Raw genomic sequence first — 17025 nt, forward strand, 5'->3', positions numbered from 1 at the left:
ACATCTGAATTCTGTGGTTAAACTTTCTCAGTAAATGGGACAGATTTGTCAGACTCAGCAAACTGGCAGCTATTTTGTTAAGTTTTATGGTTATAAATGTAATTTTTACCTGCATAGGTCTGTTTTTTAATTTTATAACAGATCCCTGGTGGGAAAATAGGTGATTACTTTTATTATGCATCATGGCCAGAATTGTCCAGGCTCATTTTAGGATTTTCCTGGGCATGTCTAGAATATCCCTTAAGGAGCTGGAATTTAAAGACAGAATTTGCTGTGCCTCCTAACTCTTAGTTTCTACTGGGTTCAGAAATAATTAATCCTTTTTTATTCATGTTAATAGTTTTTGAGTGATTATTACATGATCAGCCAGGTATAGAATTGTTCAGTATGTAATAGGAAAGACAAGTAATTTCATGGAATTATACTGTATTTATATCTATGTATATAAATTCAACTAAATGTCCTTTGTAAAAAGAATGAGGGAGAAAGGGATATGGGAAGAACACTTCAACCATGGTGCATGATTTCTGTTCACTGAGATGAGCTAATAACCTTGAGTAATGTGAGAAGGGAGACATGACTCTGGTTTTCCCTACATTGGTCTCCATTCCTTGTTTGTGCTTTAGTCTGACTAGTTGGCCCCTAAATGCAAGCCGTTGATTTCACCTGAAGAGCTGGCTTTTTCCAGTGCTGCAGAAAAATCTTAATGTTTTGGATCAGGTGTAATTTCCAACATAGTACTCTGAAAAATTCTATTCGACAGAGTTATTTAGATGATAATTTTAGTTTTATTGAGATCAATCAACAATTCTGCATAGCATTGTTTGCTTAGAGTTTATATCTCTTGACTGTTTTGACTTAAAATCAGATGACATCTTTTTCATTACATAAAAGATTTGGACAAATGGCATATTTTGGGCTATTTAATATTAGTAGTCTTCCATATTTGAAAAAAAATATTGTGTTTAATAAGAATTTGGCATTTTCCTTTGACGTTAATAGATGATTTATGAAAACAGTTTTACTTTTCTTCGAACTCACAAAGCAGGAATTAGCTGATTGCAAATTAGCAATCTCAGAATGACCACAAGTGTCAGTGTTTGCCTGCCTTACCCCTTCCTTCAGTTTTCACAAGCTTGTGCTGAAGTTACTCATATTGTTTAAGGATTTCTTTTGACTTGAAAGCAGAGCTAAATTTAAATGTCTCTTTCAAAACTAACTGTAGACACCTTTATCCATTTTAATTCATACGAACTATTAATGATCCTAAGGGAAATGTAAGCATCTAAAATCAGCAGTAATTTAACAAGTACTTTAATAGTAAAGGCATACCTCAGAGATACACTTCCAGACCACTGTAATAGCGAATATTGCAATAAAGTGAGTCACATGAATGTTTTGTTTCCCAGTGCATAGAAGAGTTATGTTTACTGTATACTTTGTGAGATAATAGCTTTATGTCTAAAAAAAACAATGTACATATCTTAATTAAAAAATGCTAACCATGATCTGACAACATAGGGTTGCCATAAACCTTTAAATTGTAAAAAATGCGGTGTCTGCGAAGTGCAGTGAAACGAGGTCTGCCCTTTTGCTTGTATATCCTTTGGTTTCTTAGTAGCATAGCTATTTCTTTTTAGCACAAGTCAACTAGAATCTTCAGTTGTTATTTGGCACACATGAAATAGTCTTAGTGGTTAGAGCTGGGGTTATGCATGAGGGCAGGACTGGGCTTTATATTACTTTCCTAGGAGGTGCTCTGGAAGTTTACAAGGGAAGGTATCTTTGGCCGCAAAATAATTGAACGGCATTTAGGGAGTGTGGCCAGGAAAGGTAGTCCATAGTGTGTGGGACAATTTTTGAAAACAGCAAAGACAAGTTCTGTGTTCTGCAGGACTTCTGTCTCATTTTGTGTGTGTATGTGTGTGTTAGACCTTGTGTGTGTATGTTAGACCTTCTTTATAATTAAATAAAACTAAAGCATAATTGGAATACAAAGTATATTGCTAAGATATTGGTTTCCATTAAAAAATTTTACACACCTAAGTTAGATATGTTACCTGTGCATTTCATTTTAGATTGTTAGAGGAGTCAGTGTAAAATATTTCTTACATAAAGGGGTGTGTTGAGTTTCATAGAGTTGTGAAGCCTGCTAGGTCTGCACCTTTAAATTATTTCAGGCATGTTACTCCCAACTCTCTGCTCCCCAGCACATTACAGTATTTACAAATATTAACACTATTAATTCATTACAAAGTGTGACAGTTTGTAAATTCAGGTAGATATAATATGTTAGAACCTGTAAGTCCACTAAAACATCACAAAGAAGCATAGATACCCAAATATAAATTATTAGTATTGGAAAATGCTTCTTATTTAATAGCTTTAGTAGATAGGGAAAGAAAGCAAAAATTAAAAGTAACTAAATAGAATGTTTTCCCCAAAGGGCTTTTTTGAAGTGACCTGGGAGTATTGAGTATACTTGATTCTAAGTTCATGTACGTAGCTGTCTTCAGAATGATTGTTTTATGGTCTGGTTGGAAATAGGGACTTTATACTTCAGTATAGAGAAACTTTGCAAAGCAGAGAAGAGACAGGCAAAGGTTATAGGATTAGGAAGGTGTAAGGTTTGACTAGGGTTTGATTTCATCCCCTCCCTAACTTCTTAGAGAATGCCCAACAGATTCACTTACAGTCAGCAAACACATTAAGCATATACACAAGTTACAGGAGTATATGAGATACTACATCATTAGGTTCCTTTTTTCAAGGAATTGCTAGACTTGATGGGTACACAGATCATTATAAAGATAGCAAAGATAACTAGAAGTAAATGTTACATAGTATTTACAATTTTTCCCTTTGTGTACAGATTGTATTGTACAATTCATTATGGTATCACTCAGTTTCACTGTTTTGATATGTTCAATCTTCTCAATTGTAGAGTTGGTTTTATGTTACATTTTTATGTTACATTTTTATGTATTTCTAATATTTTATCCCCTTTTAATAAATAAGAACAGGGCTCACAGATAATACAGTTGCTGAGTTTTAGTGAACTAAAATTTAAAAAATGAAAACATATATTTCTGTTTGTACCCTCCATTTTTTTAGTGTCTCCCTGCTTACTTATTAACATATTGAGTATGTTTCTTTTTCATAAATATCCTCATAGTAGATTTTGAGTTTTATCTATATTTCCTCTGTAACTTTTCACAGAAATTATATTTATTAACATCTCTGGAATTTATAATGTTTCACAACATTTCAGTTGCCTGCTTTAGTGTGTGTGGTTTCACATAGTGACGTATGTACAGGTCTGTGTTTTATTTTAGCTTCCTCCGTCAGTTTCTTCAATTATTAAATGGTAAAACATTGAATATTTTCTTTTAAAGCTTACAATATTGTTGTTTCACTTTCTACCTGCATTACCAGTAACTGTAATCTCTGATTCCCAAAACAACGAAATTAATATAATTCCAAACATGTAATCTTTGATAGAGTGAGCTGGGCAGGAGAATATTACTTATTCATATGAAACAAAAGAGCAAATTTATAAGCTATAGAGCAAAATTATAAGCTGTATGTGTTTGAAGAAACCCACATTGAATTATGTCCTCAAACTTAATAAGCTAATTGGACCCTTCGGGTTGTACTGTAATGCCATTGTTCCTAGTGAAAAGGTATTACTTGCATTAGAATAATGGAATTTCAGAGCAGAATTGGACCTTTGAGGTCATCTAAAAATCTAGTTTCCTCATTTTACAGGCAAGGTAACTAAGACCCTGAGAGGTTGTGATTTTTCTCAGAGGTCTGCTCTTAATGTGGCAGAGCCAAAGCTGGAACCTAGAGCTCAACGCTTGTAAGGTTTTTTTTGGTTTCTTTTTGGTTTTCTTCCCCCCCCCCCCCCCCCCCCCCCCCCCCCCACTGATTGACTCTGTCTCTAGTTACATCAGTGTATTTGTTTTTAGTCCATGGACCTATAAGCTACACAAATGGTCCTGTGGACCTTCTACCTTACCCCTGTCCCTCTGCCACTATAAAAACAATTCCGCCAGTTTTAAGTGAGAAAGATAATGCTTTTATTAAACCTCAGTGAGAAAGAACTGTTCATTTCTACCAGAAGCTATGTGATCATTATAGACTTTGGTGTTAAAGGAGCTCAGTACACACACTTTGGTTTGTTTCTAATTGCAGTGCTATGCTTAACATTTCATCTACATTCATGTGGATGTAACTTTTTAATCTACAGATAAATAATTTTAAAAACCTGACATTTTCCCAGTATGAAAGAATACCTCTTTAAAGATTTTGTGTTCTGTCTCACTCTCTTTTCCTCTCTTTTGATCCAAATTTTTATTGCTGTGTTAGTTTAGGTTCTCCAGAGCAACAATCAATAGGATAGATAGATTTATTGATTGTAAGGAATTGGCACATGTGCTTATGGAGACTGAAAAGTCCCAGGGTTTGCAGTTTGTCAAGCTGGTGACGCAGGGAAGCTGATGGGATAGTATAGCTTCAGTCTGAGCCTAAAGGACTGAGAACCAGAAGGGCTGATGGTGTAAGCTCCAGTCTGAGTCTAAGGCAGGAGAATACCCATGTTCCAGCTCCACAACTGCCAGGCAGAGTGAATTCTCTTTTATTCTGCCTTTTTGTTCTATTCAGTCCTTCAGTGGATTGGATAAAGCCTGTCTGCTTTGGGGGGGGCAGTCTGCTTTTACTCAGTCTACTGATTCAGATGTTAATCCCATCTAGAAACATCCTTACAGACACATCCAGAATAATATTTTAACCAAATGTCTAGGATATTAATTCCTTATCAAATAAATGATTTGCAAGTATTTTCTCCCATTCTTTGGGTTGACTTCTCACTCTGTTGATAGTGTCTTTTGATACATAAAAGCTTTTAATTTTGATGAAGTCCAGTTTATCTGTTTTTCTTTTGTTTCCTCTACTTTTTGGTATCATATCCATGAAACTGATGTCAAATCTAATGTTGTGAAGCTTTTACTCTTTGATTTTATTTTTTTATAAGTTTTAAAGTTTTAGCTCTTAAATTTAGGCTTCTGATCCATTTTGAGTTAATTTTTGTATATAATGTAAGGTAATGGTCCAAATTCTTTTGCATGTCCATATCCAGTTTTCCCAGCACCATTTGTTGAAAAGACTGTCCTTTCACCATTGCATGGTCTCAGCACCTTTCATGTATGTGAAAGTTTATTTCTGGACTATCTTATTCCATTGGTCTACAGGTCTGTCTTTATGCCCTACTATAGTGTTTTGTATTAAGTTTTGAAATCTGAAAGTTTTAATCCTCCAGCTTTGTTCTTTTTCAAAATTAGTTTGGCTCTTTGGGATTCCTTGAGATTCCATATAAATTCTAGGGTGAGGATTTTGATAGGGATTGCATTGGGTAGTATTGAAATCTTAATACTGTTAATCCTTGCAGTCCATGAACATAGATGTCTTTCCATTTATTTATGGCTTTACTTTCTTTCAGCAGCACTTTGTAGTTTTCAGTGTACAAGTTTTTTTTTGCTTCTTGGTTAAATTTATTTGTATTTGATTTTTTAAATGCCATTACAAATGAATTGTTTTCTTAATTTCCCTTTTAGATTGCTCATTGGTAGTGTATAGAAACGCAGTGGATTTTTGTGTATTGATTTTGTATCCTGCAATTTTGCTAAACTAGTTGATTACTTGTAGGATGTCCATTCCCTGGCACCCCCTGCCCCCCAGGGAATTTTTAGGTTTTCTACATGTGAATCTTGTCATCTGCAAAGAGATAATTTTATCACTTCCTTTCAAATTTTGGATGTCTCATTTCTTTTTTTGACTAATTGCTCTGGCTAGAACTTCAGATACTGTGTTGAGTAGAAGTGGGGTAAGTGGACATCTTGTTCCTGATCTTAGGGGAAAAGGTTTCAGTCTTTCATCACTGTGTATAGTATTAGCTGTGGATATTTCATATATATAGCCTTTATGATGTTGAGGAAGTTTCCTTCCGTTCCTGGTTTGTTGAGGGTTTTTAATTTTTAAATCATGGAAGGGTGTTGACTTTTGTCAAATGCATTTTCTGCATTAATTGAGATGATCATGAAGTTTATCATGAGGTTATTTTCCCTTCATTCTGTTGATGTGATTTATTACACTGATTGAGTTCCATATGTTGAGCCATCCTTGAATTCCAAGAGTAAATCCCATTTGGTCATGGTGTATAATCTTTTCAATATGCTGCTGAATCTGTCTTGCTAGTTCTTTTCTTATCTTTGCATAGAGAATGTTTCTTTATGGAAAAGAGATGGTTTAGCAGTTATTAGTCCCTCTTTATTTTGGGCAGTGAGCTGGACACGCAGACATATACACACATACACATTTACAGACAAATACACGTGTATGCACATTACAGATAACTAAATACATATGTAATTATATTTCTAAGTTTTAAACTCGTTCATTCATTCACTGGCCTCCTCCATTAGATTGCCAGTCTCATAAGGACAGGGACCACATGGCTCTTGTTTATACTGCTGCATTCCCAGTTTCTTGTTTGGTACTTGATGTTCTCAATGAAAGTTTGTGGAATGAATAAATAAATTTTGTTTCTCTCAGTAATCTTTTATGATATTTTTACGATCTTCATTTAACAGATTAAAGCAGTTTAACCAGTATAACAGTAGTGAATTAGTAATGCCAAAGCATGGATTTGTTTTAATTAATTACTTAATGTATATTTATTAAGCATATATACCATGTACCGTGCTCTCTATAACAGGCATTGGACGTGTGATAGTCCCCTGACCTTGAGTAACTGATACTCTGGTTGGAAGAGGTAGACAAGTATTTATATAGCATAATGAGAAATTTTATAGAGATATCAAATCTATATATTTAACAGGCATACCTGGTTTTATTGCACTACATGCTTTGCAGGTATTGCTTTTTTTTTTTTTTTTTTTTTTTTTTAAATGAAGGTTGTGGCAACCCTGCATTGTCAGAGGATGGCTAGCATTTTTAAACAATAAAGTATTTTTTAATTAAGGTATGTACATTTTTTAAAGTCATAATGCTGTTGCACACTTAATAGACTGCAATGTAGTGTGAACATAACTTTTACATGCACTGGGAAACCAAAAAAATTGTGTGACTCACTTTATTGCGATATTAGCTTACTGCAGTAGTATGGAACCAAACCTGCAATATCTCTGTGGTATGCCTCTATAAATATACTGTACTATATTTTAGAAATGTGTCAGCTGTGTTCTGCGTTGCAGACATTGTGTACATATGCCCCCCTGGTTATGACAAGTCAAAAAAAACCTTGTACCTAAAATTTGTGAGGTGTTTTGCTCCTGAAACCTTTAGTGTTTTTCAGCCTCATTGTGATTTGCTCAGAGTTGCAGTTTCCATTTTGTACATAGTTTTTCCAGTATATACTTAAAGACTTAGTGAACTTAAAAATTCATTTGCTTTAAAAAAAAAAAATCCCAATATTTGGGAATTCTAAATATCAAATCCAGATTTCATGGAAATAAATTACTTTTTAAAAAGACAAAGCATGCAAGTGTACAATTGGTGTTTATTTACTTTATGTTGCTTTTCCTGTCATAAATACAGTAGTCAAAGACAGATTATAAACTCCTAGAATCTGCATATGTTTTCTATATGTTTGCTTCACTAAGAAATTTCAGTATATCATTGTTTCATATAAATAGCATTTTTCAAAATTAAATATAGTGATTTTTCATACTGATACTTGTTACAAATATTTTTTCTTATGATATTTTACTTGTATTATTTTCTACTTGTTTAAGCAGCAAATACCAATATTCTCTCTCCCAATACTAGAAGATTTTAGGTGATGTCATTTGCTAAAAGAAGGCAAGGAAGGACTATAGTTTACCTTGTTTTGTTATGTTTTGTAAATACGATTCTATCACTATTTCCCCCATCCCTTTTTTTTTAAAATAAATTTATTTATTTACTTTATTTTATTGACTGTGTTGGGTCTTTTTTGCTGTGTGCGGGCTTTCTTTTAGTTGCGGTGATTGGGGGCTACTCTTCGTTGTGGTGCACAGGCTCCTCATTGCCGTGGCTTCTCTTGTTGTGGAGCATGGGCTCTAGGCGCATGGGCTTCAGTAGTTGCAGCACATGGGCTCAGTAGTTGTGGCTCACGGGCTCTAAAGCACAGGCTCAGTAGTTGTGGCGCACAGGCTTAGTTGCTCCACGGCATGTGGGATCTTTCTGGAACAGAGATCGAACCTGTGTCCCCTGCATTAGCAGGCAAATTCTCAACCACTGCACCACCTAGGAAGCACCATCCCTTTTTATCGGCTGCTTCTTTTCCAGAATGCCTCAGGTCTTGGTGAGATTGTAATTATTCTGACTTTTTAAGAGAAAGCAGGTTTTCCTCTCCATTTAGCACAACTTGTCATCTCTTTTAGTTGTTTTTGTGCTGATACTTTTCTTTTCCCAGCTGAGTAGTATTTTCCCCCAATCAAAATATCTTTAAAAATATAAAACTGTCCATCTACTCCATATTACTGCCAATTATTATTTCTGTTTCTTAATATATGCCAGATACAGTGCTATGTAGCCTTTGAAAACTGTTTCACCTCTGTCTCTTCATCTTTAGAGTAAAGGGTACTGGGATTGGAGTATATGGTTTCTGAGATCCTGTATGCAATGACTTCTACAGATGTATTTCAAAGTAATGCAAATCAAAGTAGAATGAGCTTTTAGCTCTCAGTATTGGCTAGGGAGTCTTAGAAAAGGCCATGAACTCACGACATGATTAGCAAGGTCTTCCTGGTTTTCATTCCAGGAGCCTGCAGCCTACTGAAGTGTCATAGCTGTGTATGTTTGTGTGTGCTTGAGCTTATTTGTGTGTGTTTACTTCAGAATTAAGCAAAGTTATACTGTAGTGACTTTGGCAACTCAACATTTTCATTGAATCTGAGAAGACAAAATCAGATAAAACTCTTCTGGTTGCAATTAAGAGCTTCTGCTCAACTAATTAAGACAAAAATGTGTTTGTGTGGGGTACATAGAATGGCATGAGGGATTTTAATGGCCCTTAGAATCAAGAAGAGTTAGCAGGAGAATAGGTCTTACAGGCTGTTAGAACTAGATAGGTGTCATGAGGGATATTGTATTCTGTGTCTTTTCTTGCACCTTGGTAACGTCATTATGTCCTTCTGCAGATGGGTTTTCTCCAGGAGTCGAGAGACGTGGTTATCTGTAATTTTAGACTTAACCTCCGTATAACCTTGTGACTAGCTATCTCCAGTTGATAAAACACATATCAGAGAACTCTCGACAGACCTAGCCCAGGACACATGCCCCAGTGACCAAGGGACCAGGGGCTTATTGCCAAAAGGAATGACGTGGAATGGGCAAGGGTCTTCAAGCAAAGATTGCTTACTTGGCAAACAGAAAATGCCCATTATTGACATTTAAAGGGGTCTAGTTTTGAATTTACTCAGAAGTATACAGAAATATTTAAGGGTTATACTTTGTAATGGAAAAGGCTTTTTTTTCATATTACATGTGTGTGCTTGCCCCTTTGCTGACCCATGCTGTAAGAGCCGTGTTCTTTGTTCAGGTAGTATAGGTGTATTTTAGTAGTCAGCTGGACAGTTTTGATTTGGATAGTTCTCTTCATGTGCACATAGTGCTGTGTTCTAGTGATTTTGACCTAAGTCTACTCTATTCAAATGAAGAGGGCTTTGATTTGGATTCAGCCAGCCTTAGAGTCAGATGTGTGAGGAAAGAGGTCTGCATATGTGTGTGCTCATTGTTCTTCCTGTCTCATTTGCTTTATTTTTCTTCCTTCTCTGTGTACTTAAACCATACCCAATGAGTCTGTATTTACATACAAGAATTTAAAAGTAATATGGTTAAAACTTAATCTTGTTATTTTATTGTATAATGTATAGTTGATTCCTCTTTATACAGGAACATGGGAGAGAAAGCTAAAATCTCTAGGTGATTTCTATTTAATGATTATCCCATGGCTTCTGATTTTTAAAAGTCTAGACTCAGTTCAGTATGACAAACATTTTTTGAGTGTTCTAGGTACTAGGTTTACAAAGATGAGTAAAAGCAGTTGTGTCCCCTAACATGAACTTAGAGAAACATATAAATCAGAAAATATCAGTGCATTAAATGAAATTAAATGTTTAGTATGCTCTCCACCTTAATAACTCCCTTCCTTTAGATTTAAAATTTTACTTGAATATAATTTACATGTAGTCTAATGACCATATCATTAGTAAGCTTGACCAATTTTCACAGACTTAACACATCCATGAAACCACCATCCACAGTGACTCAGTCTCAACCACACCAGTGTATAACTAAATGCATAATATTGAAAATATTGGAAAAGGATGTTCTGCTGTCCTCAGGTACCTTTTCTGCTCAGAGTTTTTGCTAGTTGCCTCTGCTGCTATTATTTTTTGCAATAAAAATTGGTTTCTTTAGCTTTTTAACTGAATGCCAGGAATCCCACTGAATTCCAAGTGAAATGCATTTTCTGTGTTGGTACTAATTTTTATAATCATTAAAAAAAAAAGATGCTGTGGGATAGCTTGCCATTCCCAATGATTTTACCATGTAAAATCTCAAATCTTGAAGAAAATGTAACATGATTAAAATTAACATTGTTTAACAGGACTTCTTTAGAAATGTTTCTGTGGTTGTAGTAGTGATTTTTATTATTATGGATTTATGTAATTTCCCTGATATTTATCAAATTTCCTTCACTTGACAGCAGCTAGAATAAAATCTCCATGAGTTACTAGTTGTTTTGAAATTTACATTTGTAGCTTTCTATAAAGAAAAATGTTTTAATGAAAAATGTAGTGTAAATATGATTGAAAATATTGAGCTAAAGATAGATAACTTTTGAAGTATCTTAAGCATTTCAGAGGCATCTGTTCTTGAGTATGTAGTTGATATACTTCAATACGTAGCACATTTCCTTGTATATATTACATGCTTAGTAATTAGTTGAGATTTGTTACTCAGTTTTTAAGATATTTTCAACCACTCTTAAATGTAACAGATCTCATCTTTATAAATGGATTATTTCCCCTGAATATTTTAAAAGGCATTTAATTTGAAATATTTGCATTTTTTAATGAACTGAAAGTAACACTGTTTACATCTTTCTAATGTGAGATTATGTATCATTTATTCATTTCGAGACTAAGAAAAAGAGATTGACTTGATTTTAAAAGTGGTAATGACATTTCAGAGAATATTAAAATTGTCAGCAATTAAGCAAATCATTGAATATTTGAAAAATGTTATCTACTTACAATAACTACTGAATGGTAAGAGTTTAAGTATATTTTCCACTAAAAATTTCTCTTACTACCTCACAACCAATAGCATAAAAAATAAGGGGAGGGTTGTTTTGTTTTGAACTCATAGCATGTTTAGTGGAATGACTGAGGAGGGACAAAGAGATAACGGAATTTCTTTGCAGTCATTAAATGAAAGTGTTTATTATGCAAAGGAACTGTAACATATCCATTTTTATTCTTTCAAAGGAGGGTGCATCGGCCCGTAAGACGCAGACTCCTGCAGCACAGCCTGTACCAAGACCAGGTAAAAACACAGAACTTTGTTTTTGTTTTTTTCTATAATCATGACAGTGAAAATTTTTGATAATGTATAATGCTTTGAAGGAATTGAACTTTTACTTAAAATACTTCAAAACTAGTATTATAAGAACATTTACTTGAGTAAATAGGTATAGTTGAAAAGTTAAAGAAAATTTTTAAGAAAATGTTAATTTTAGCAAAATGTTTTAAAAAGCTATTTATTATGTACCCATTCCCTCATCAGTTCCTTGTTAGAGTTCCATGATAGTATGGTGGATGTGATTTTTGTTTTTTCCTATGGAAGCATAGAACCATGATTTTAATAGACTGATAAGCGGCTTTGATGTTTAGAATTTCATGCATATGTGTTGTTGAGCATATTAGGTTCTGTAATCATTTTTTAAAATATGAATGTTAATAAGCAAGGTTAGTATTGAAGTAATCGGGTTGGCCAGAAAGTTCGTTCTGGTTTCTGAAACACTTTATGGAAAAAACCAGAACGAATTTTTTGGCCAACCCAATATTTTAGCAGTATTTTGTTTCCTCTTCCTAGTACCCAAAAAGATTGATCTTTATAAATGCATATAGATATGAACACTACATTCATTTTAGGTGTTTTGGGTTTGATTTTAGTGTTTGTTTTATTTTTGCATTTAGCATAGTATCAGTGCTGTAAAAAGTGGCTACGAAGGAAATGAAAAGAACTGAGAAAATGAGAAGAATTGAAAAGGCACAGTCAGGAATCTGACTGGGTGATCTTCCTTTTCAATTTGTTACTATCAGTAATGTAGATTTGTATGTCTTTTTATTCATACATAGTCTAAAATTACGTAGGTGATAAGTGTTCAGATTTCTGGAAGCACTTTAAAAGTATGATGTTAAGAGGGTTATATTGGGATGGTTTTGTAGGCTCTTTCACTGTCTTGGATCCATATACCTGGGTCTTGGCATGACTAGTATTTCCTTTCCTCTCCCCCCCCCCCCTCCCCTCCCCTCCCCTATGACAGTGGGCTTGTTTGAAATCTTTGTTAAATTTGGAGCACATTGGATGTAATTTATTTCAGGTGACAGGACCATGGCACTGTTTTTCAGTAGAGAGGACCATGCTAAAAGCTGATGAGAGTATAAGGAAGAGTAATTAAATTCAATAAATATTATTTGAATGCCTTCCATGTACTCAGTGCCAGAAACTAGGAGAAGCTAAAGGAGCTCTTTTCAGGAAGGAGAAAAAAGTCAAGGAAATAGGAATGAGCAGACTGAGTTGGACCCAAAGAATACAGCCTGCAAAGTAGAGGAGTATTGTGGAGGCAGTTAAATGATAGACACAGAATTGTTTGTTTTCTTTTGGAAGGGACGGATGGCAGGCTGTGGTTGGTCAGTCTAAAGATCACATGAGAAATTCGGAAATAGTATAAAAAGGAAGAAATCACCAACTGAGAATTCTAACTCTGTTTTGTGCTTTGTGGTAAATAATTGTCTCCATTTCACATTTTCTCAAAATCACTTGGCAAACAAAGGACAGGGGTAAGGGTGGCACTAATACCTGAATAAACCAGGTTATTCAAATGTGCCGTGTGATAATGTGACACGAAGGGAGCTGGTTATGTGGTCCTACAGAGGCCACATGTGAAGTAGGGAGCTGTGGGTCTTTTCAACTCCTAATAGTCTGTCATTCTTTTTCAGTTGTTCTGCCAGTGTGCACTGGAGATTAAAATGATTGAAATTAATCTTATCTAATGTCTCATGATATAACAAATATTCTGACACCCACCCATGTGAGGTCTCCTCTTTCACTCACTGATTGACTCCCATAGGTCCACAGTCCCTATCCACCATTCCAAAAGCAAAGATTATTTTATAAGTTTTTAATACTCATTTGTCAGTAAGACCTGACTTGAGTGTGTATTAGCAGTTTGTCATCTTTGTCTTGCTCAGTGAATTTTTGTTTTGCAGATTGTTAACTGTATTTGCTTATTGGGAGTTGCCCAGTTTTGAAGGGATATTGTGTAATATATGGCATGTTCACCTGGATTGTCTTTTTAAAATTGGAAAAAAAAAAACCCCACACAAAACATTTCTGGCAATGTAACATGTTATACATGGATGGCATAGATCTGTACTATTATTTGTTAGGTAGAGTTTGAATTATTTGGAGATAGGGAACAGAAGCACCTATAGTCTTTTCCTTCAGTGAAGGAACTCATGGATGGTGTCCATTTATGATCATTTTTTCTTTCTTATTTATTCTTTCATCAAATATTTATTTAGCACTAATTGTGCCAGGCAAGTTCCTGGGTAAATTTAATATTTTAAAGTGTTTACAATTATTCCCAACTTCTAAACATTCATTCAGGGAATATAACTAACCAGAGGCACATGTTTTCCAGTGAATTAAGAAACACAAGCCTTATAAGCTACAGTCCTGGAGCTTAATGTTGTTTCCTTTTAGAGCCACATTAAATCTCTTGCACATATCCCTGCTCTTGTCGCCTCTTTACTTCTGTTTCATAGGTCTTCTGAAGTGGGTAGGACACTACCCATAACACTCTAACTCTAGTTTATCTGCTTACTGTGCACGTGAGATTGAGAGAGAGTTAGCCCTCTGTATATTTTAAACAGATTTCTTAAGCTGTTTAGTCATCCACTTTATAACCTTGGTGTCGGTTGGACTGCCTCATTCCATAGTTTTAAATCTAGGTGCTGATGACTTGTGTCTCTGATTCTTCTTACATCTGGTATCTTCTATTAACTGTTTAACATTTGGATGTGCTATAGGCATCTTAAAACTGATTTAAAACCTTTGTTCTTTGATATTTTTCCCAACATGTCTTACTTCACATTCTTCTGCTTCTTCATGAATAAATGGCACTACTATCAACTGTTTCTTAAGTCAAAAACTTAGGAGTTATTCTTTATTCTTCACATTTGCTTATTCCTTTCATCTAACATGTCAGTGAGTTCTGTCAGATTTACCTTTTCTATATTCTAGATTTATCTATTTTCTCTTCATCTCCACTGCCACAAGTCTAAACCACCATCATTTCTCTAGACTAGTACATCTTAAAATATTGATATTAGTCCATGACCTGTTTTTTCTGGTCCCTAACAAGACACAGATAAGAATTGAGAGTGCAATACTGTCACAGCATCCAGGTGCATGCCCAGTTTTCTGGCTGTTCATTGTTACTGCATTTTATTCAGTTGGCTTTTGGAAAGTTTACAGAAAAACCTTATCCTTAACTGCACATAATTTGGGTAGCACCACTGAAGAATATTGGTAATAGTCCTAACTGAGCTTCCTGCTCTCAACGGTTGTCCCCCTTTTGATCTCTTATCTAACTTTGTTTTTCCCTTACAGGAGGTGTGACTTGAAAATCAAGTTATGTCACTTTCTGGCTTAGAAGTTATAGGGTTTTCCAGCGGCACTTACATACAAACATAATGTTGCCTAGAAAACCCTACATAAACTGGCTTCTCTATATATTTTTAACCTCATCTCCTGCCACTCCTCCTTTTGTCTCCGCGGTTGGTCTGCACATTTGCAGTTCCACAATCATGACGGTTTCTTCCTGCCTTTGGCATTTGTCGACATTCCTACCTCTTATCTAGACTCTTCTTTCACTTGTTCATTAGTGTACATTCTTTTTGTTCCTTAATATTATGTATTCAAGTTTGTTTATATGTGTTTGTGTGCCTATTTGTTATGGTCTTGTTCCCCTACTTTACTGAAAAGTCTTTGAGGTCAGGAATTATTTCTGTTTTTATAATCATAAAAATAAGAACCTAGCAGAGTGCCTTGTACCTAGGCTCTGAACAAATATTTAAGTAAAGAATATAATTATATTTGAAATCAAGCATCGCAACAGTAGTTGCCTAGTCTCAGCTTGTATCAATTAATGGTCAGTCACGAGTTTGCTGAAGGCAAACGGTAGTAGTAGCAGTGACTGTTGAGGTGCTAAGGAACTGTAGTGGTTTTCTGAAGCAGAGAAATAATATTATTTGAGAAGATTGCCAAACATTTAAAGATTTTATAACTAGTCATATGTAATATAAATGTTAGGCCTTATTTACTTTGTAAGTTTGAAAATAAGAATGTGAGTTTCAGAACACTCAAAATTTTGAATTTTTTTCTTTCTTATAGTTTCTCAAGCCAGACCTCCCCCAAATCAAAAGAAAGGTAAGTAAGGTTGTGCATATGATTCTAAACTTCCTCTGAAAAGTAAATGTGAGTAAACTAGCTTATGAAACCAGGGCTGATTGCATGCTTGTGCAGTTATAGCATATGCTTGTGTTTGTTGTCCATTCTGAGTAGTCAGTGCTCAAGTCGTCCAGATTATTATTCTGAATATCACTGCTGATTAAAATATTTTTTAGCTCAAAAGAGTTAAAATTACAAATTTACAAACTTAACTTTTAATTAGGAAAGTAACTATAATTTCTTTTAATAACATATTTGCTACCTTTACAATTTTGTCTTTATAGGCTCTCGAACACCCATTATCATAATTCCTGCAGCCACCACCTCTTTAATAACCATGCTTAATGCAAAGGACCTTCTACAGGACCTGAAGTAAGTGATTTGTTAAACTGCTTTCATAGGACACGGAGCTATTGTTGAGAACTAGTAGTTACTGATGCAATATTTCTTATTTTGAGAAAACAGAAATTCAGTTTCAGTGCTATAGACTTTACAGATAGTCTTCAAATATAAATTGCAAAGCAGTATATTCTTTTATATCTGAATCCTGTAGTGGAAATTATAGAAACTCTAACTAAAGCCTTAATGAAAAGGATACTGTTGTATTAATTTTTAACATTAATTGTTTTGCTTCAGCTGAAGAGCTTGAAGAGATTGCGAAACAAATTCAGGTTGTCTTCTCCCCACTTCCAAGTTCCGGTTAAAGAACTGGAAAAGTAATACGAACTTTAGATAATTAGATGGGAGGGACCATACTTTTTTAACCTGGATATTAGTAAAAGTTAGTTGAAAAAGTGAAGAGGAGATCTGTATCCTGCGTTAAAATTTCCAGATGCTTAACTTTCTCAGTAAAATAACGATGACAATTCTTAAAAATGAAACAAAGCAACCTCACCTCCAGAAAAGAAAATTATCCTGCTTCTAAATAACTTACTACTAATTAAAAATGAGTAGCAAAATAAGTTGTAATACTTGCTGATTCCAGGTTTTACCAAATGCAGAATTTAATTTTGAGTGCCTATGACTTAAATGGCTGTATAAAAACCTATATAACTGGCACATACAAGTACATAGTATTTTTTCTTTAGTAATTTTGAGTGACATTTTCAATAAACCTTCTTCCAATAACTGTGGAAAGAATTTTTAGGTTTTATATTTCTATATTTTATTAGACTTTTTGGGTGAAGTTTATTATTCTGACAGTGTTGTGGATTA

The 17025-nt window shown here is 34.5% G+C and overlaps 1 protein-coding gene across 1 annotated transcript in view; it reads left to right on the forward strand.

Annotated features, from left to right (window-relative positions):
- Positions 1-17025, forward strand: part of CDC73 (cell division cycle 73) — an 88288-nt gene that overhangs the window by 50759 nt on the left and 20504 nt on the right. Inside the window, exons 11-13 of the mRNA XM_057727478.1 lie at positions 11559-11616; positions 15754-15789; positions 16095-16182. Of these exons, the coding sequence (XP_057583461.1) occupies positions 11559-11616; positions 15754-15789; positions 16095-16182 (182 nt within the window). The remainder of the gene's footprint in view (positions 1-11558; positions 11617-15753; positions 15790-16094; positions 16183-17025) is intronic.

Source organism: Hippopotamus amphibius, chromosome 3, assembly GCF_030028045.1.
Source record: "Hippopotamus amphibius kiboko isolate mHipAmp2 chromosome 3, mHipAmp2.hap2, whole genome shotgun sequence".
NCBI lineage: Eukaryota > Metazoa > Chordata > Mammalia > Artiodactyla > Hippopotamidae > Hippopotamus > Hippopotamus amphibius.